The following is a 22,043-nucleotide window of genomic DNA, read 5'->3' as shown; positions in this document are numbered from 1 at the left end:
GAAAAACTCACACAAATGGAGAGAAACTGACAGGGATAACAGTGAAAATGACTATACACAAAGACTGCTGTCAGATGCACAAAGGGCCAGATTTTCAAAGATATTTAGGTACCTAAAGATGCAGATAAGCCCCTAGTGGGATTTCAAGAGTGCACCAGCAGTTTAGATGCCTAACTCCCATTGAGGCACTTAACCTGCTTAGGTGGGTTTGAAAAATGGCTGTTTTTCCAGTTTGTTTATTTTGGGCCAGATTTTTAAAAATTTAGCCCAAAATAAACTAACTGGAAAAATAGCCATTTTTTCTTTCAGTTTTACTTGTAACATGAGTAGGTTTACAAAAATGTGTTTAACTGCTTGGGGCAATATTTTCAAAAACATTCAGCTCTGGCCCATCTCTACTGATGTCAATGAGACCAGAATCAGACCATTGCTGAGCACTTGGGTGAGTCCCAACCTTGATTTTTAAGAAGATGTTTTTAAAACAAAAGCACTTTTCTTAATGTGCAAACACCTGATTCAAATTCTGATTTCAGTGACTTTGGCTCAGGGCCCAAGTGAATAAGATGACCAAATAATGTGAACCTGTATAAATATGAATACGTAACAGTGAACTGTATATAGTAGGCAAGAGGCTGGGTATTGAGGGATTTATAAAGACCTTCTTTCAAGAGCAAGATAAGGGCTCTCCTCTGTAGATGTTGACTGAAGCAAGAGCATCCCATTGAGGCCAAATGGGGTCTCCCAGCGAAGCAAGGAAGCACCCAGGAGCAATTGATGACTAGGTACAAAGGGAGAAAACACAGCCTTCAGTTTCTGTTCCTGATTTTTATCTACCTAGCTCTGTAATGTCATGTATAACCATTAAGACTCCTTTAAACCCTGGGCTAGTTGGTGTAGAATTGACCAAGTATTTTATACAACCCTAAAAAGTAGCTACCCACCTAAAGTAGGTTTCGTTTGACTACTGTCAAGTCTGTATGGCAGGAAGAGTCCATCTTATTTGAAGAAATTTTAAATGTGTTTAGGTGGAATGGGTTAACGGATCCACCTAATTTGGTTTTTCGTTTTTACACTGGTCAGATCAGGTTTGAATATTTGTAATTACAGCCAATTCACTCTGCCTATCCCTTGCATGGAGAAAGATAGCGTGTCGTGCTTTACGTCAAGCTTGGATTCAGCCTTTCAAATGACCCAGCGTACAAGCATTGGGAATTTAGCAGCTGGTTTGAAAATACTGACCTGATGAACTGGATCAGATCATATGCACAGAGTGGAAAATAGGAAATGGAGAATACATATGCATTACATTGCAGAGCCTAATTAACTGTAATGTTATTATCAAAATGGCCATAGATCATAATTAGCAAGACTCAGTATTGATAATTTCAGTTACATGAAGTGATGTGACAAAACCTCCCACTTCAGAAAGCTTTATAGAGCAGATTCACTACTCCTTTATTATAAGAAGATCTTGGAGAGAGAGAGTTTTGAAACACTTGCGTATTTGATTCTGCTACTCATAGTACAACCTAGGCAGTTTCGTTAAAAAGGGCCAAGTCTTGCTGCGCAAGATCAAAGCTAGTCTGCTCCAGATGGTAGGATTATCAGGAAATAATCTTTCAATGCTGCCAGTTGTAAATTAAAAAAAAAAAAGTGGTTATATGTGAATTGTCTTCCACCTTTGGATCAAATTAATATTTTATTTCAGTTTGCTTATCTCGTCCTTTTCTTTGAATCCTAATACATCTGAACAGACATTTTCCTCCTAACACCTGGCTGACCATATGGCAGTCTCTAGTAATTTAAATGGAAGAGTAAGATCTACTTTGTTCTCCCATCTCAGGAATGTTTCTGAGGCATTTCCTTTGCAAAACCAGCAGGGAAATGACATACATTTACTCATTCAGGGACAGATTCTGCAGTCCCTTCCTCACGTAGATAATGTCACTGAAACCAGCGTGTACAGATGACTCACATGTAATGGGCCTGGCTCCTCCATTTGTACGTTGGGGGTGGGGGGGAAAAGGGGCCCAGTTTTATCAGTGTGCCCTTTAAACTGTGTCATTTACCAAATGGTGAGAACATCAGTGTTAGTGCTTCACAGTTGCAATAATCTTATACAGGGCCCTGGTAAATCTTTATAAACAGAATCAGGGTATAAATGATTCTTTTCCTTTTTTTTTTTGGTGAATGACACCGCTTACTGTCACCTGAATTCCCATGTCTTGCACACCAGATATGTGGGAATCATTCCTAAAGCTCTTCCACCCTTTCCTCAACATAAGATTCTGTCTGTAAGGTCCTGATCCTTCTCTCTTCCCTGATTACTCTCCCCCTCATCCCTTCTGTCCTGACTGTTTCCTCTCCTTTCCACCCTTCCCCCATTGTTGCTTCTTTACCCCAGTCTCCTGTGCGCTAGTCCAGGGGCTGATAGCATTTGCTGATTTCCTTTTAGAAACAGAGGACAAAAAACCCTGGAAGCTATAGTTGCTCAAGTGTCTTTGTGAGATGCTGCTTCTGCTTCAGGCCGACAGCATCAGGGTCTGCTGTAGGAACAAGAGCTGCAGGTTGCAAGTGAATGTGAGGACCAGCAGTTTAAGGGAGATTGTGGCCTCTGGGCATCTATTCCCTATGATAGCTGCAGCTGTAAGAAGGTCTCCTCAGTGAAGGTGAGGTATAAGGGTTTTCTCTCTCCTTTGTTATCAGTTTGAGTGTTTTCTCTAGTGTTTGTCAGTGAAATATTTAAGCTCTCCTATTACTCCCTACTACTCACCTTCAGGTTCTTTCTAATCAGAAGTGAGGAGGGCAGAACTCCAATTTAACTATTATTATAACATTCAAAAATGTGCAGATGTATCCAAAGACATCATCCCTTTGGCCAGCTGAGGAGAATTGCAATCAGAGGCAAGAGCTGTTGTTATGAAAGTGGTAAGGAGTTGCTAGGGCCAAACACTGAATGAAGGACTTTATTAGAGTATGGAAAATTGGATTATCCGTTAAACTACTTTCTCTTTTTACTTCACATTAGGGAATTTGCCTAGAATTTTCTCCAGGTTCCCCCCCCCCCCCCCCGATACAGGTGTAAAGAAACAGCACACGTCTGTGTACACAGGAGCCACACATGAAAGGTGGCTATGGAAGCCTGTTTGTGCCCCTGTCCTCACAGTGGAGACATTTTTTGCAGAACATGGGAGGAATTAAGCATGTGGGGCCTGATCCAGTAGGTGTGCTCTGAGCATGCCTACCTCCACACAAAACGGCGAGGGAGCAGGAGGAAGCCTCCTTTGTAAGCTTTAGCCTAATGGTTAGGGAACTCACCCAGGGTGTAGGAGACCTCAGTTCAGTTCTCTTCTCTGCCTGATGAGGAGAAGAGATTGGAACAGGGACTTCTCATCTCTCTGGTCAGGGCCATATCAGAGTGGGATATTCTGCTGGGAAGTCAGTCTCTCCTGTTTGAAGTTTTATAGAAATAGTATTTATTGGGCCGGATTGAGAGAGAGATGAGAATGACTCTGTGGTCCACACCCCTCTTGTTTGCAATTCCCATTGGCTATCTTAGGTGGCTCCCACACCTAGTGTGTGCTGACTTTTGTAGATTCCATTCTGAGGCACCTGTCTCTCCCCATGCATTGGATAGTAGAGAGCATAGATGCCTAACAAAGGAGTTGTGGAGTTTTGTGATTTCCAAGATGCAGATTAGTTAAGTATTATAACAGCTAAATCCCTTTGTGGATCCAGGCCAAGGCCTGCTAAATAGAGATGGAACAGTGTTGTGGAAGGTTTGAATCTATGTAAATATTTGAGAGAAGAAGCTCCGGTTTTAATTATTGTGTGACAGCCGCCTCTTAGCCAATGCTGAGTGATGTAACTGTGGGGTAAACTGGAGGCCACACTTGCAGGTTGGGAGACTCCATCCTGAGAAGCAGTGATACTGAAAAGCAGTGACACTGCAGGTCATGGTGGATAATCAGCTAAACATGAGCTTCCAGTATGATGCTGTGGCCAAAAGAGCTTGGATGTATAAACAGGGGAATACGGAGTAAGAGTTGAGCAGTTATAGTACCTCTTGTGTGACTGCTACTGGAACACTGTGTCCAGTTCTGGGTCTACAATTCAAGATGGTTATTGAATAATTGGAGAGGGTTCAGAGAATAGCCATGAAAATAATTAAAGGATTGGAAAACATGTTTTGTAGTGAAAGACTCAAGGAGCTCAATCTGTTTGGCTTAATAAAGAGAAGGTTAAGGGGTGACTTGACCACAGTCTGTTAGTACCTACATAGAAAACAGAAATTTGATAATTGGCTCTTGAGACAAGGGTATAACATGATCCAGTGGCTGGAAGTTAAAGCTAGACAAATTTAGACTAGAAATAACAGTAATGGTAATAATCTATAAAAACAAGAAGAATCAGAGTAAGGGAGAGAGCGTAATGATGTGTGTCTCCACAGTAGCAGTCTGCCCTAAACGTCCTCACAAAATGGCTGCTTTGAGCTGTAGCCTAGACTCCTAGAAATTTAAAGGTACAATACACAGAAAGCAAATAATAACAGATACATCCTACATCTACTACAGACCCTGAACACCCTGGATATGGCTGGGAATGCCCCAACATGTGAGCTGAATATGGAAAGGCTCCATGTTTGGGAGGAGGAAGAGTTACGAGGGTCAGAGTCTAGCTGACATGTCCCGGTGACCAACTATAGGCCCCAGAGAGCAAGTACATGGTTTGGACTTCCCAGTAGGTGGGCTGAGCCCAGTAAGGCCAGTGTTTGTTGGAGAGAGCTGGTTGCAAGGAGGAGCAGCCAGAGGAAAAGCAGTCCAGGAATTGTGCCCTGCAGCAGAACAGGGCAGTTCCATATTGTGTCTCTCAGCCCAAGGAATTGAGGCTGACTCTGAGCCCAAAGACTCCACTGTGCCTGTACCCAGCAAGCCTCACCTGTACCAACAACCAGGGCTTGAGATAATCTGGGATCCATTCCACCCTAATGGGAGAGCTGTCTACTCCCCAGCAAGGAAGGCCAGCATTTTTCATTGAGTCCCAACTCCACTAAACCCCTAGGGTCTGTGGGGGAGACCTTGAACACATATTTTTTGTGTGTTATTTTTACTTAATTTACTTAGGGCTATGGTATTGGTTGCTCATTTGATATCCTTGATTTCGTCACATGTGTCCATTCACTTCTTTCAATTTAACTCTATCCCTTTGGAGAATAAAATGTCATTTATACTTAGAAATTGTAATGTCTTAGGCCTGGTCTACACTGGTGGTGGGGGGGATTGATCTAAGTTACGCAACTTCAGCTACGTGAATAACGTAGCTGAAGTCAACGTACTTAGATCTACTCACCGTGGTGTCTTCACTGAGGTGAGTCGACTGCTGATGCTCCCCCATTGACTCCGCCTGCGCCTCTCGCCCTGGTAGAGTACCGGAGTCGATGGGAGAGCGCTCAGGAGTCGATTTATCGCGTCTAGACTAGACTTGATAAATTGACCCCGGTGGAATGATCGCTGCCTGCCGATCCAGCGGGTAGTATAGACATACCCTTAGAGGTCATAAGTATTGTCCATTAATTTATGCACCTGGCCACCAGGTGGAGGCAGTTAGTGCCAAGGACCCAGGACCCATTGGTAAGACTGAAAGTTTGTCACGGTTATTTTTAGTAAAAGTCACAGACAGGTCACGGGTAATAAACAAAAGTTCACAGAGACCATGACGTATCCCTGACTTTACTAAAAATAACCAGGACAAGGCTAAATATGGGAGAGGAATGGAGTTCAATGGGTGGGCAGGGGACTGATAGGCCAAGACCCCCATCAGCATGGGTGGCGTATAGCACCCGGCTCCAGAGATGGCTGCAGCTGTGAGATAGGGGTGTGTGGCCCCAGCTTTAGCCCCCCCCCCAAGCCCTGGCTGCAGCCAGGATGGGGCACATGGCCTGGGGAGGCCGCAGGGCAGGGGTGCACAGCCCCTGCTGCAGCTCCTGCCAGGTGGCTGGGATGCGTGACCCCAACTGCCACCCCCGGCAGAAGCCACATGGCTGGGGCGCATGGCTTCAGCTGCAGCATGACCCCTGGCTGCTGCGGGGCTGCGGCACAGCGGGGGTGGGCAGCCCCAGCTCTGAAGCTGGCCATAGCCAGGGGGGCGCTTAGCCCTGGGATGCTGCGGGGCAGGGCGCACAGCCCCCCCGTTGCAGCTGTGCCACAGGGTTGGGGCGCACGGCCCTGGCTGCAGCCACTGGCAGAAGCCACAGTGCTGGAGCACAGCGGGGGATGTGCAACCACCGCTCTGGAGCTGGCCGCAGCCGCGGGAGGTGCACAGTCCTGGGATGCCACGGGGTAGGGGTGCACGGCCCCGGCTGCAGGCCCTGGTGGAAGCTGCGGGCTTGGGGCTTCAGGGTCGAGATTCCAGATATCCAACTTGCAGTTGCAAGCTGTTGCAGCAGGGCAGGGGCACACAGTCCTGCTTTGGACTGCTGGCAGCTGAAGCAGAAGAAGTCATGGAGGTCCAGTAAAGTCCAAGAATCCACGACTGCCGTGACCTCTGTGACTAAATCGTAGCCTTACCTCTAGGTCCTAAGGTGGGTTAGCAAGCCCCTAAGATGGGAGGAATAAGGGGCTGTATAACCCTTGCAGACCGGGGTGCCCCAGAAGGGGGCTAAATAGGAGATCAAACTGCATCAAGAGAATGAAGTGATATCAAGTGTGAAGTGCATTAAGGGCCCTCTCTTCATGCTGCCAAAGTTGAGTGTTATGAATTTTCCAGAACCTGATTAGAACATTGCATTACAATTCTCCTGTATGAGGTCTCTCTGGGATTTTCAGATTCTTGTTTTCACTCAGTCGTTTCTCTACATGAGCTGTTATCCTGGATTTCAAACTACAGGTTTTTCTATTGCACTGTCGCCAAGCAACAGCTTGACGTGTAGGAGATTAAAATCTCTCTGAGAGTCTGAAATCAAATGGAGTGTGATGTTGTCAGCAGGTCACTCAAAATGCCCTAGAAGAAAAAGCTTTAACACACACATGCATGCACACACTCTGAACTAAGTGGGCCTAGTAATTTGCAGCTAAATACTACCATTTTGCTCGAAAACAAAACTATTGGTATTTCTGGTTTTAGGTGGCTACTCAACATGGTCTCCAAACCGCATATGTAAGACTTCTGATAAATAATACCAACACACCATCTGCATCCAATGTCACAGATCTCATTCTGCTGGACAATATTACTGGCCTCCATGTTCAAGGAACCAGTGGTAATAAGACTACAGATGGGTTCCAGATATATAAGAGAGGATTCCTGAAAGGTAACGAATTATGCAGTGGCTCTGCTTTTCAATATGTGAAGACGATTTTTGTGACAAGAAAATTTCAAATTAGGATATTTAATTGTTTATTCTGGTGATTTAGGTTAAAACAAAAGCACTTTTTAACAGTTAATATATCTTAATTCCAGATATCTTAATTACTCTACAGTTGTAATATTCTTTTAACTCAGAGGTGTGCGTCAGGCCAAATTTGTCTCCAAGCTTGGAGCTGTCTCTAATGTCAGTGGATGCAGAATTGGACCCTTCAGTTGTGTAACACTTAGCCCCTTCAAAACCTGACACAAGTAAAGAACGTTTCTGTATTACTTTAATTCCAATGGAAAGATTTTTTTTTTTTTAAACAAAATCCTGGATGATCAATATCAAAGCAAATCTGATCTGGATAATTTCTTTATCCAAGCTGAGAGTCATGCAGATGGCAACCAAATAACTTACTGAGTAAAAAGTTAAATTTTATGTTTAAAAATTCTCTCTTAAAATAATCTAAGACTCTGATCCTGCCATTGGGTTTGCCTGGGCATGAGTAAAAATAAAAGGAGTACTTGTGGCACCTTAGAGACTAACCAATTTATTTGAGCATAAGCTTTTGTGAGCTACAGCTCACTTCATCGGATGCATACTGTGGATCAATTTATTTTAGCATAAGCTTTCGTGAGCTACAGCTCACTTCATTGGATGCATACCGTGAATCCACAGTATGCATCCGATGAAGTGAGCTGTAGCTCACGAAAGCTTATGCTCAAATAAATTGGTTAGTCTCTAAGGTGCCACAAGTACTCCTTTTCTTTTTGCGAATACAAACTAACACGGCTGTTACTCTGAAACTTGGGCATGAGTGTTCACCTGCTTGAAAATGACTGTAGAATTTGGACCTAAAGCATTGTCTGAAATATAGATAAGGGAGATTTTTGAAATATATAGGGTTCAACCCACAAACAAGAGAAAGTCTTTATAACCATAAATGAAAGCAAAATACAAGCCCTCTCTAGACTTGGTTTCAACCCCCTACCTAAAAACTGGGTGTGGAGCCCTGCCCTCCTGCAGGAAATCTCCCCTTGCTGATTCCCAGTAGCTGTTCTTATATCCCTTATTTCCATGTGTGAGGGGAAAGGAAGGAAGCCATGATTAACTTCTTGCTTCCTGGGGTCATGCTATTGGCCCTGCACCCTCTTGAAGTACATCTTCAGAGCTGTTAAACTATGATTACTTTTTTAAAGTAAATAAGCAATGGCATGATAGCTAAAAACTGAATACTTTCCAAACTTGGAAGTAAAATTAGTCCATGTGGGACTTCAGCATGGTAGGGAGTTAATAACTACATCCCATTTCTGATAATGGAGGCCTGGTTGGTGGCACAGATCATGGGGTATTGGAACTGTTGGCAGTGAGTTACTGGCTTTCAACCCAGAGATTCTTTAGAAAGAATTACCCCCCTGAGAAAAGAAACTTGACTTACATTACTGAATTGGCAACCAAAGCTGGAACAATTGTCACATCTGGCACAGCTTTTATTAAAGCTGGAATTGAATTTTGTTTTCCATGCCAATGGAAGGTGTTTCCATCATTATGAAGAAATCTAAACTAGGATGACATAACAAGAACAAAGCTCATTTGGTTGTAACTCTCATTCATTGATATGTCAGCCCCCAGCTCAGCCTTAAACTGATCTCCAGGCACAAAGATAGTGCCATGACTTACATATGTGTCTGCAGATAGTATGTGTTATGCACAGTTACTTCATTGCTTGGAGGTGTTCTAAGTTAAAATTCCATTTCCACTTCAGTGAAGTCAGTGACAAAACCTTTTGGCTTTAGTACACTGCAGATGTATGCGGTGCAGAGAAGATTCGCCTTCCTCTGAAGCATCAGAGATTGGCCACAGCTGGAGACTGGACCCCAAACAGGGTGGACCAGTGCTGTGAGGTGGTACAGAGAATGCTCTTTCTTAGATGCCCGGTTCGTGTGTCTTGCCCATATAATCAGGGACAAACTGATTACCAGATTTGGGGCCGGGAAGTAATTTTCCCCCAGGTAATATTGGCAAGGTTCTTGGTGGGGGTGGGGGTTCATGTTCCACTGTAGGATGGGGTGCTGGTCACCTGCTAGGATTGACTAGGCATATCTTGCCTAATCAATTCTTTGCCATGTAGGGGCCTCGGGCATTGGTAACACCATCGTCCCTCTTGTTCTCTGCTCGTAGTACACAACAGTTCAGTTTCCTGAGGACTCAAATGCTTTGGTCTAACTAGACTGATTGGGCTTAAAATAAGGGTATCTGTGTGAAGGTTAATGTCCTGTGTTTATATAGGAGGTCAGACTAGATGATCTGATGGTGCTTTCTGGCCTTAAACTCCATGAAAGTATAAAACAGGAGCAAGATCAACCCCAGAATCAACTACAAGCCTGTACAGGAGACCACTCTTACTAGTTAATTCTCATTTCAAGAGGCCATCGCAAAGTATTTCCCCCAAGTTATGAGTTCAGTTCTTCTTCACTTTTATTAAGACCATCTCTATGAAGCAAATGTTTATTGGTGTCTTGAATGCTCACTTAATACAGATTTCATTGCAGTTATGTCACAAAACGTACTGGGCCAGATTTGCTATTGTAAGTACAAAGCAGGGGGTGAACTGTGCATGTGAACACCCTGTAACCGCAGGGACAGCTAAACATGTGTTGGTGGCGGGTGTGTGTGGGCTTGGAGGGAGGAGGGGTTTATCTTATTGGAAAATGGAGGCTGTGGTACTGCTGCTGGCCTTCCCCACAGATTCCACCTAGGGAAGGGCGCTCCGAGGTCCATCCAAGTCTCCATTGGAGCCTCACCAGTAGAGGCTTCCTGGAAGAGAGAATGAACTTTCTCCTATCCCCTTCTGCCCTGCTTTTGCCCATGTTGCACACTGTGTTCGGTGGCTCTGCCCCTCATGCCTCTGGTGAAGTGAGGATTGCAAGTGGCTTATGCTGCTGCATCCATGTTTTAAGGATGGAGACTCTCAGCTTATGGATTCTACAAGTGGAACCTAAAATGGTATTGCCATCTGTTATTTATGTTAAGCCTGAGTTTCAGAGGTGCCGAACACCTGCAGCTTCCATTGTCTTCAAGTGGGTGGTCAGCACTTCAGAAAATCAAGCCCATTATTTTCCTATAAAACTCCAAGGATGTGTAACTCTACTGGATTCTATTCAAGCCTTTTGTATTTACCGTTTTAATAAAGAAAATAAAGACATGACTCTGTAATACACTCATCTACATTTAGTTAACACACTGATTTTTCTCTTATAACAGTTGGAGAATACTACTCAATCCACTACATTGCATTTCTTGATGCAAAAGAAACCTGGGATGGCAGAGTCTTGACACTGCCTGCTAAACTGACCTTCAACAGTTCATCACTGGTATTTCATTTTCCATTTTATTTTATCCTTTACAATTTATGTACACACAGTATGGGAATACTGGAACCTGCTCTTGGCTGCCTAAATGATGAGGTCAGCACATAGTGATACAAGATTTTAGACACTATTCTCTGAGTGACTGTGATGAATCCGTAAATACATGAGTACTATACAATAATGATGGGAGTGACTTATAGCACTGGGCCTCTCAAGTTCAATTGATGAAAGAAGCTAGAGCTGTATTATTTGTGTATTAGCCTATAATTTTCTCCCTACATTTGGGATCTCTCTCCATTTTATCTGTGCATTCAGAAAATAGCAAAGTTTCATCCATTTGTTTTATGTGTTTGTTATAATTTAACCTGAATGTGTGAATGTTCATGCTTGAACTCCTTGTAGTCTCCTAGGAGTTGGAAGTTGTGCCATATGCTGGTGGAAATGTAATTTCATTTGACTTTATAATATGGTCTCAGGTTTACCCTGTGGCTTTGCTTTCCTAATTGTTGGCATTCTTAGCCCTGGTCTACACTAGGACTTTAGGTCGAATTTAGCAGCATTAAATCGATGTAAACCTGCACCCGTCCATACGATGAAGCCCTTTATTTCGACTTAAAGGGCTCTTAAAATCGATTTCCTTACTCCACCTCTGACAAGTGGATTAGCGCTTAAATCAGCCTTGCTGGCTCGAATTTGGGGTACTGTGGACACAATTCGACGGTATTGGCCTCCGGGAGCTATCCCAGAGTGCTCCATTGTGACCGCTCTGGACAGCACTCTCAACTCAGATGCACTGGCCAGGTAGACAGGAAAAGAACCGCGAACTTTTGAATCTTATTTCCTGTTTGGCCAGCGTGGCAAGCTGCAGGTGACCATGCAGAGCTCATCAGCAGAGGTGACCATGATGGAGTCCCAGAATCGCAAAAGAGCTCCAGCATGGACCGAACGGGAGGTACGGGATCTGATCGCTGTTTGGGGAGAGGAATCCATGCTATCAGAACTCCGTTCCAGTTTTCAAAATGCCGAAACCTTTGTCAAAATCTCCCAGGGCATGAAGGACAGAGGCCATAACAGGGACCCGAAGCAGTGCTGCGTGAAACTGAAGGAGCTGAGGCAAGCCTACCAGAAAACCAGAGAGGCGAACGGCCGCTCCGGGTCAGAGCCCCAAACATGCCGCTTCTATGATGAGCTACATGCCATTTTAGGGGGTCCAGCCACCACTACCCCAGCCATGTTGTTTGACTCCTTCAATGGAGATGGAGGCAATACGGAAGCAGGTTTTGGGGACGAAGAAGATGATGAGGTTGTAGATAGCTCACAGCAAGCAAGTGGAGAAACCGGTTTTCCCGACAGCCAGGAACTGTTTCTCACCCTGGACCTGGAGCCAGTACTCCCCGAACCCACCCAAGGCTGCCTCCTGGACCCAGCAGGCGGAGAAGGGACCTCTGGTGAGTGTACCTTTTAAAATACTATACATGGTTTAAAAGCAAGCATGTGAAAGGATTACTTTGCCCTGGCATTCGCGGCTCTCCAGGATGTACTCCCAAAGCCTTTGCAAAAGGTTTCTGGGGAGGGCAGCCTTATTGCGTCCTTCATGGTAGGACACTTTACCACTCCAGGCCAGTAACACGTACTCGGGAATCATTGTACAACAAAGCATTGCAGTGTATGTTTGCTGGCGTTCAAACAACATCGGTTCTTTATCTCTCTGTGTTATCCTCAGGAGAGTGAGATATAATTCATGGTCACCTGGTTGAAATAGAGTGCTTTTCTTCAGGGGACACTCAGAGGAGCCCATTCCTGCTGGGGTGTTTGCCTGTGGCTAAACAGAAATGTTCCCCGCTGTTAGCCACAGGGAGGGGGGAAGATTGAGGGGATAGCCACGCGGTGGGGGGAGGCAAAATGCGACCTTGTAACGAAAGCACATGTGCTATGTATGTCATGTTAACAGCAAGGTTTACCCTGAAAGAGTGTAGCCACTGTTTTATAAAATGTGTCTTTTTAAATACCGCTGTCCCTTTTTTTTTCTCCACCAGCTGCATGTGTTTCAATGATCACAGGATCTTCTCCTTCCCAGAGGCTAGTGAAGCTTAGAAAGAAAAAAAAACGCACTCGAGATGAAATGTTCTCTGAGCTCATGCTGTCTTCCCACACTGACAGAGCACAGACGAATGCATGGAGGCAAATAATGTCAGAGTGCAGGAAAGCACAAAATGACCGGGAGGAGAGGTGGCGGGCTGAAGAGAGTAAGTGGCGGGCTGAAGAGAGGGCTGAAGCTCAAATGTGGCTGCAGCGTGATGAGAGGAGGCAGGATTCAATGCTGAGGCTGCTGGAGGACCAAACCAGTATGCTCCAGTGTATGGTTGAGCTGTAGCAAAGGCAGCTGGAGCACAGACTGTCACTATAGCCCCTGTGTAACCAACCGCCCTCCTCCCCAAGTTCCATAGCCTCCACACCCAGACGCCAAAGAACACGGTGGGGAGGCCACCGGCCAACCAGCCACTCCGCCACAGAGGATTGCCCCAAAAAAAGAAGGCTGGCATTCAATAAATTTTAAAGTTGTAAACTTTTAAAGTGCTGTGTGGCATTTTCCTTCCCTCCTCCACCACCCCTTCTGGGCTACCTTGGTAGTCATCCCCCTATTTGTGTGATGAATGAATAAGGAATGCATGATTGTGAAGCAACAATGACTTTATTGCCTCTGCAAGCGGTGATTGAAGGGAGGAGGGGAGGGTGGTTAGCTTACAGAGAAGTAGAGTGAACCAAGGGGCGGGGGGTTTCATCAAGGAGAAACAAACAGAACTTTCACACCGTAGCCTGGCCAGTCATGAAACTGGTTTTTAAAGCTTCTCTGATGCGTACCGCTCCTTCCTGTGCTCTTCTAACCGCCCTGGTGTCTGGCTGCACGTAACCAGCAGCCAGGCGATTTGCCTCAACCTCCCACCCCGCCATAAACGTCTTCCCCTTACTCTCACAGATATTGTGGAGCACACAGCAAGCAGTAATAACAGTGGGAATATTGGTTTCGCTGAGGTCTAAGCGAGTCAGTAAACTGCGCCAGCGTGCCTTTAAACGTCCAAATGCACATTTTACCACCATTCTGCACTTGCTCAGCCTGTAGTTGAACAGCTCCTGACTACTGTCCAGGCTGCCTGTGTATGGCTTCATGAGCCATGGCATTAAGGGGTAGGCTGGGTCCCCAAGGATACATATAGGCATTTCAACATCCCCAACAGTTATTTTCTGGTCTGGGAATAAAGTCCCTTCCTGCAGCTTTTGAAACAGACCAGAGTTCCTGAAGATGCGAGCGTCATGTACCTTTCCCGGCCATCCCACGTTGATGTTGGTGAAACGTCCCTTGTGATCCACCAGAGCTTGCAGCACTATTGAAAAGTACCCCTTGCAGTTTATGTACTCGGTGGCTTGGTGCTCCGGTGCCAAGATAGGGATATGGGTTCCGTCTATGGCCCCACCACAGTTAGGGAATCCCATTGCAGCAAAGCCATCCACTATGACCTGCACATTTCCCAGGGTCACTACCCTTGATATCAGCAGATCTTTGATTGCGTGGACTACTTGCATCACAGCAGCCCCCACAGTAGATTTGTCCACTCCAAATTGATTCCCAACTGACCGGTAGCTGTCTGGCGTTGCAAGCTTCCACAGGGCTATCGCCACTCGCTTCTCAACTGTGAGGGCTGCTCTCATCTTGGTATTCTTGCGCCTCAGGGCAGGGGAAAGCAAGTCACAAAGTTCCATGAAAGTGCCCTTACGCATGCGAAAGTTTTGCAGCCACTGGGAATCGTCCCAGACCTGCAACACTATGCAGTCCCACCAGTCTGTGCTTGTTTCCCAAGCCCAGAATCGGCGTTCCACAGCATGAACCTGCCCCATTAGCACCATGATGCATGCATTGGCAGGGCCCATGCTTTCAGAGAAATCTGTGTCCATGTCCTGATCACTCACGTGACCGCGCTGACATCGCCTCCTCGCCCGGTATCGCTTTGCCAGGTTCTGGTGTTGCATATACTGCTGGATAATGCGTGTGGTGTTTAATGTGCTCCTAATTGCCAAAGTGAGCTGAGCGGCCTCCATGCTTGCCTTGGTATGGTGTCCGCACAGAAAAAAGGCGCGGAACGATTGTCTGCCGTTGCTCTGACGGAGGGAGGGGCGACTGACGACACGGCTTACAGGATTGGCTTCAGGGAGCTAAAATCAACGAAGGGGGTGGCTTTACATCAAGGAGTATTTCAGGCAGACTTCACGGAGGGTTCCAATAAGAAATGGTGCACCTAAGTTATTGTTCTTATTGGAACAAGGAGGTTAGCCTGGCCTCTGATTGATACATGGCTAGATTTACCTCGCTGCACCTTCTCTGTGAGTGACTGCAGTGTGACCTAGAGGAATGAGTCCCGTAGACAGGGGAGGAGGCAAATGAGTACAAAACAAATCTGGTCTATTTCTTGTTTTGATCCACTCCATCTATCTTTTACATCTTTGGCTGGCAGCAGACGGTGCAGAAGGACTGCATGCCATCCTCATCTCTTGCCTGCCCGGCAGAAGATGATGCAATAGGACTGCTAGCAATCCGTATCGCCTGCCTGCTCACCATAAGACGGTTCAATAGGACTGACTGCAGGACTAAAGAGAATGACCTGGTCAAGTCACTCCAAATTTAGTCCCTGCGCCCATGTCTGCCCAGGCACTCCCAGCCGACGTGGCCGGGAGCACCTCGGACACGACGAGAACGGCTACCAGTCATACTGCACCGTCTGCTGCCAGAAGGCAATGGGTTGCTGCTACTGTGTAGCAATGCCGTACCGCGTCTTCCAGCACCCAGGAGACATACGGTGACGGTTACCTGAGTGGGCTCCATGCTTGCCGTGGTATGGCATCTGCACAGGTAACTCAGGAAAAAAGGCGCGAAACGATTGTCTGCCCTTGCTTTCACGGAGGGAGGGAGGGAAGGGGGGCCTGACGATATGTACCCAGAACCACCCGCAACAATGTTTTAGCCCCATCAGACATTGGGATCTCAACCCAGAATTCCAATGGGCAGCGGAGACTGTGGGAACTGTGGGATAGCTATCCACAGTGCAACGCTCTGGAAGTCGACTCTAGCCTCGGTACTGTGGAAGCACTTCGCCGAGTTAATGCATTTAATGCACTTAGAGCATTTTCTATGGGGACACACACACTCGAATATATAAAACCGATTTTTAAAAAACCGACTTCTATAAATTCGACCTTATTCCGTAGTGTAGACATACCCTTAATGTACTTGTTTGTTTGTGGCACTTCTTTTACCATGTCTTTGTATATATGTAAACAAATACATATTAAAATCCCTTTTATGTAAAGACTGATAGACCATCTTAGTAAGAATGATTTATGACAATTCTTTAAAGGGCTCTTTTCATTCAGCATTTAATGACTAATTGGAACAGACATAGTTAAAAAGAAGTCAACCATTAATTGATGGGGGGCTAGGAAACAACTTCCTCTATGTACAGGTTTTTGCAATATTTCCTTTTATGGGGGTTTTGCACCTCTTCCAAAATATTTGGTACTGCCCACTGTCAGAGACTAAATGGACCACTAAACTGATTTGATAGTGCAATTTTTTTATGATCTGAAGCTGAGTTGTCTGTGAGCGTTTTCCTAAGGGCTAAGGCCATGCATGAAAGGAGTGAGGTATTATGACGCATTATATCACAGCATCCAGAAAATCACTGATTCACAAAACCTGAGTTGGATGCCCAGACTCCTAATACAATGAATAGGGAGACACAAATGCCTTAGACAGTGATCCACAAACACCAGTATGCTAGGCAGGGAGCCACCTAAGCTAGGCAATGGGAGATGCTGACCAGGTGTTTGTGCACTAAGATTCACCCCTCTCACAGAATTAGGCACCTAAATCTGGGCTGCAGGGAGGTGCCTATCTCTACCAGCAATTCTCAGCTGTGAACCGTTTCCTGTATTTAGGTACCTACGCTGTTTTAGCAAGAAGCTGGAGGTGGGGGTTGGGGAGGGAGGACCTCCTGCATAACTTTTAGCCCAGTGGTTAGCATTCTCACCTGAGATATGGGAGACCCCCAGTTCAAGGCTCCTTCTCCATCTGAGGGAGAGAAGGGATTTGAACAGGATTTTGCCACCTCTCAGATGAGTTATGAGGGAGGGCTGCCTCTTCCCCGACCCAAACCCACTCCACTGTTTTTTTGTGAACTCATCTGAGGGACCTGATCTGGTAGGTGTGCTTAGACAGTGCTTACTGGATTGGGTCCCACACACAACATAGGTGGCCAAATGCCTATCATCTTCTGGTTTGTAAATTGCTCTGGGGCTTAGGTGGGAGATGGGCCTCTGGATGCCTAGTGGGAGGCCTTTGAACACCTAGAGGGAGGCAGCAGTCTTTACGCTCAGAGGCAGGAACATAGGTGCCTCGGGAACTTTTACTGAAAAAACATTAGATGACAAGTAAGTTCAGGCGCCTACAGGGTTCAGAGGGAATTTCTTGCATTGCTGTGGTCGCAAAACTGGGAGTTAGGTACCTAACTCCTTTTGTGCATCCAGGCCTAACTGTATTTCCTGTTGTCTTGGTTTAGAAGTTGCTTGGGATTGAGTTTTCTGAGAAGTTTGAAGACTAAGGGCCATATCACATGGGCATAGACAAGTGGGGCTTTGAGGTCTTTTTTGTCCTCCTCCTCCCCTTCCCCCCTCACCCCCAAATTAGGGATTCCATTAATAAATAAAGGAAATACTGAGTTTGGAACAAAAGATCATTTTTCTCACTTCATTAAAAGTGGATTAATTTAGTCATGGTATAAAACTATTAAATCATAGTATTAAAGCCATATTTAACAATTATATTTAACAACTATATACAACTATATTTAACAGCTGTTGTTTTATTATTTAACTCTGGCCCTCCCCAAATAAAAAAAGCTGTCTGTCCTTTTATCAAATCCCCTTTACTGCCTCTAGCCCACTGGAAAAGGACTGGAGGCCCAGGAAACTCCCCATGGTTTATCTCCCATTGCCAACTATTCCTCTTTTAAGGGGGAAAGGAGTTTGCTAAAGGGGGAGGGGACTCACTAAGGAAGTAGATTGAACGGTGTCCAAAATCAGGGGATTCACAAGAGAAGCAGCTCCAACTATGCAGTAAGTCTATCCCTCTGATTCTGCCTGGTTTTGTGGCATCATGGTCCCTTTGAGGTCTTTCATGGTATTAATAAGACAAGTGGTTCTCAACCAAGGGTCTGGGGCCCCCTTGGGGGCCACAAGCAGGTTTCCGAGGGTCTGCCAAGCAGGGCCAGCATCAGACTCGCTGTGAAGAAAGCCAAAGCCCCACCACATGGGGCTGAAGCCCAGGGCCTAGAGCCCCGCCACCCGGGCTGAAGCCGAAGCCTGAGCAATGTAGCTTCACGGGGGCCCTACTTGCCACCTCCTAACGCAGGTCCAGGTTGTAAAAGATGTGACGAAGGAAAGATGGCCCAAAGCTAACACAATTCAAGACAAAGAAGGGAACAGTCTTACTGAAGAAAGGTAGACAAACTACTGCTCTGATCTATACAAACACCAGACAAATGGAGATCTTAGACAGCCCAGATTCAACAGAGAAGGAGAACTTTCCAATTCCACATGAAGAAGTGGAGACAGCTGGTAAATCACTCAAGAACAGAAAGGCTATAGGTATTGACAACATCCCAGCCAAATTGATGAAATTCAGAGGAGAAATAGTAATAGATGTACTCACCAAGATCTGCAACAAGATCTGGCAGACCAGTGAGTGGCCCTCCATGTGGACATAATCCCTAATCATCACACTGCCAAAGAAAGGCAACCTGCAATTGTGTCAGAATGACTGGATCTTAAGCTTAATTAGCCATCCCAGCAAAGTGATGTTGAAAGTCATATTGAACAGATTGAAGCCACAAGCAGAGAATATCATTGCTGAGGAACAGGCTGCCTTTCGTGCTGGAAGAAGTACCACAGAACAGGTTTTCAACCTTCGTGTTCTATGTGAGAAGTACTTATAACACCAGCAGGACATCTACCACGTCTTTGTTGACTTCAAGAAGTCGTTTGGCAGAGTATGGCATGAAGCTCTCTGGGCAGCCACGAAGAATTACAATGTTGGTCATAAGCTTATTCTTACCATTATACAACTGTATGCCAAGGCTGGCAGTGCAGTTCTCATCAATGGCACAGTAGGAGAGTGGTTTAGCATACACTGTAGGAGTACGGCAAGGCTGCCTTCTTTCGCCCACACTGTTCAACATCTACTTGGAGCGCATAATGACTGATGCGCTAGAAGATCACATATGCACAATCAGCATTGAGTGGTGACCAATCTCAAATCTTCGGTTCACTGATGACACTTATGGCCTGCCAGGTAGTGAAGATGAACTTGCCAACCTTGTGAAATGATTGACTGAAACCTCCCTAAAATATGGCATGGAAATCAGTGCAGAGAAAACCAAGCTGATCACAAGCAAACATGATGGGATCAGCTCATCTATGACTGTCAGTGGAGAAGAGCTGGAGACAGTGGAACAGTTCAAGTATTTGGGGGCAGTCATCGCTGATGAAGGATCCAAGGCAGAAATTCAGGCAAGAACTGCGCAAACAGCAGCAGCAGTGGCAAAGCCAAAGCCAATTTGGGGGAATAAGAACATCTCTCTGGAATCCAAACTGAAACTGCTGCATGCATTGGTCATCTCCATTTTTCTGTATGTGTGCGAGACATGGACCCTTACAGCAGAACTTTAATGGAAAATACAGGTAGTAGAGATGAGATGCTGCCGTAAAATCCTGGGCATCTCCTACTTCGACCACATCACTAATGAAGAGGTCCGCAACATCATCACCCAATGCGCTGGGTCATATGAGGACCTCCTGACGACCATGAAGAAGTGCAGGCTGAAGTTACAGCCATGTAACAAGATCATCTGGCCGATCCAAGATCATCCTCCAAGGGACAGTACAGGGAAAGAGAAGAAGAGGTAGACAGAAGAAGAGATGGACTGACAACGTAAAAGAGTGGACAGGAATGGACTTTGGAGACTCAAGCACTGACACACAATTGTCAGGGGTGGAGACAATTGGTTGATTGCTCATCGATAATGGTGCCTCAACGACCAATGCAGTTATGGGAGTGATGATGATGAATGCAGGTCCTGGCTTTTTTATGCATGAAATTGGTTATTGTAGCACAGGTGGGCCATTGAGCTTTTATAGTATGTTGGGGGGGGGGACCTCAGAAAGAAAAAGGTTGAGAACCCCTGAATTAGGCTAGTTGAAAGAAAAGGAGTCCAAGGGGACTGGCAGTTCAAGCTATTTCAATGCAGAGAAAAGAGAAGAAGAGCCACAGGAGGCCAGTGTGGCTGCACAAAGAGCTTTTTAGCTATCTAAAAAACAAAAGGGATACATACAGGAAATGGAGGGAGGGGCATGTCACCAAGGAAGCATACATGGGAATAGCGCAAGCATGTAGGGACAAAATCTGGAAAGCTAAGGCAAAGAATGAGTTACAGCTGGCAAGAAATGTTAGAGACAACAAGAAGGGGTTCTTCAAATATGTCAGACAAAAAAGAAAGATCAGGGATGGTGTAGGTCAATGGAGAAGGGGAGCTGGTAATGGAAGATGATAAGAAGGCAGAGCTTCACAATGCCAACTTTTCTTCAGTCTTCTCACAAAAAATAATATGTGACCAGACAACTAACTAACAAAGTTACCCTGGACAATAAAGGGGAAGGAATGCAGATTGAGATAAGTAAAGAACTCATCAGAGGTCTTCTGACCAATTTGAATGAATTCAGGTCAGTGGGGCCGAATGCTATTCACCCTAGGGTGCTGAAGGAATTAGCTGAAAAAATCTCAGTGCCTCTGGCAGTAACACTGACAAACTCATGGATGACAGGAGAGGTCCTGGAAGACTGGAGAAGGGCTAACATAGTGACCATCTTTAAAAAGGGGGAAAAGGAAGGGCCGGGAAACTATAGACCAGTCGGCCTGACCTCGATACCAGGAAAGCTACTAGAGCAATGTATAAAACATTCAATTTGCAAATACCTAGAGGATGAAGGGGTGATCACTAGCATCCAGCATGGATTTACTAAGAACAAATCATGCCAAACCAACTTGATTTTGAATGGGTTCAAACTATAGCATAGCAGATTTAGATTAAAGCTCAGGAAAAATTTCCTCACTGTAAGAAAAAGTAGGACAATGGAACAAACTGTCTCAGATGGTTTATACGCAGCAAATCCTGCGTCTTGGCAGGGGGTTAGACTAGATGATCCTTGTGGTCCCTTCTAGCCCTATGATTCTACTGTGGTTCCTTTAGGAGCCATGCTGCCTTTGGATTCACCTTCACTCCTCCAGGCAGAAGTTAATGCTATGAGGAGCACCATTAACTTCTGTGGGGCCAGACAGTTAGGAGGGGAATATGCCCCATAGAACAGCTGCTTCCCTGCCTGTTAGCAGTAGATAAGTATGTTGCATTTTTCTATTAGACTTTTGTAGTTATAAGTGGTGATAATAATTAATAAAAACGTTTGCCTCTGAATTGTGTGTGAAGGAAGCTTCTGTACAGTAATTGAACAGTATGCCAATTTTATAAATTAAGCTAAGTTTGTTTTATAATATTGTGATACTTTTCTATATCTTTTCCAGAACAAAATACAGCATAGTTTGACTGCATCATTCACCATAACAGGAGAGGAAAAGACTAAGGTAACACTGAATCATAGATAATTGACTATATGTGGTACTTCTAAGGATTCCTCTGCTTACCTCTTTTGGGTAGTAAAAAAGTGCTTTCTGGGTGCCAAATTGTGACTCTCTTACTTATAAATTAGTCCCATTGAAGTCAGTTACAGGAATTTAAATTAAGGAACTACTTGTGTGAATAAGGCAATCACAATTTGGCCTTTGCTTTGTTTGGCCAATGCTTATGACTGTGAATTGCAAATGAGGTTTTTCCTTCTGTTACCCAAACAGAGCAGGCAGAAGAGAGGCTTATATTTAAGCACCAGAATTCTTAATGTAGAAGCTCTGTGGCTTTATGCTATATTCAGATATTTTCCAAATGGAAGGCTGTGCAACCCCAGAGAATGGCAACGAGCATGCTAACTTGCTGCTGGGCATATCCAGCATGAATTGAGTTTTTTGTTTCCAGTGCTCATTCCAGAAGGGTGCAAGTTGTCGTACAGCTACTAAGGAGTGGCACTACACACTATGCTGATTCTAATACCCGTGCTGGGGGACTGGATGGGGAAAAATTCAGCAGAAAAGGAATAGTTTAATTTCCATCCTG

General features: G+C 45.2%; 1 protein-coding gene across 7 annotated transcripts in view; it reads left to right on the top strand.

Annotated features, from left to right (window-relative positions):
- EVC2 (EvC ciliary complex subunit 2) overlaps positions 1 to 22,043 on the top strand; it is a gene marked incomplete at its 5' end in the record, with an annotated part of 185,799 nt that overhangs the window by 17,247 nt on the left and 146,509 nt on the right. For 6 of the 7 annotated variants that reach the window (XM_084626746.1, XM_084626743.1, XM_084626742.1 and 3 more), the window contains 3 exons: positions 7,123 to 7,309; positions 10,613 to 10,722; positions 21,401 to 21,460. In XM_084626746.1, the coding sequence (XP_084482872.1) occupies positions 7,123 to 7,309; positions 10,613 to 10,722; positions 21,401 to 21,460 (357 nt within the window). The remainder of the gene's footprint in view (positions 1 to 7,122; positions 7,310 to 10,612; positions 10,723 to 21,400; positions 21,461 to 22,043) is intronic. The other variant, XM_084626744.1, reaches the window with a different exon arrangement.

The sequence above is a fragment of the Lepidochelys olivacea genome (assembly GCF_965140295.1).
Source record: "Lepidochelys olivacea isolate rLepOli2 genome assembly, chromosome: 4".
Lineage (NCBI taxonomy): Eukaryota > Metazoa > Chordata > Testudines > Cheloniidae > Lepidochelys > Lepidochelys olivacea.
Note: the sequence above shows the minus strand (reverse complement) of the source record. Positions and strands in the feature narration are given on the sequence as shown.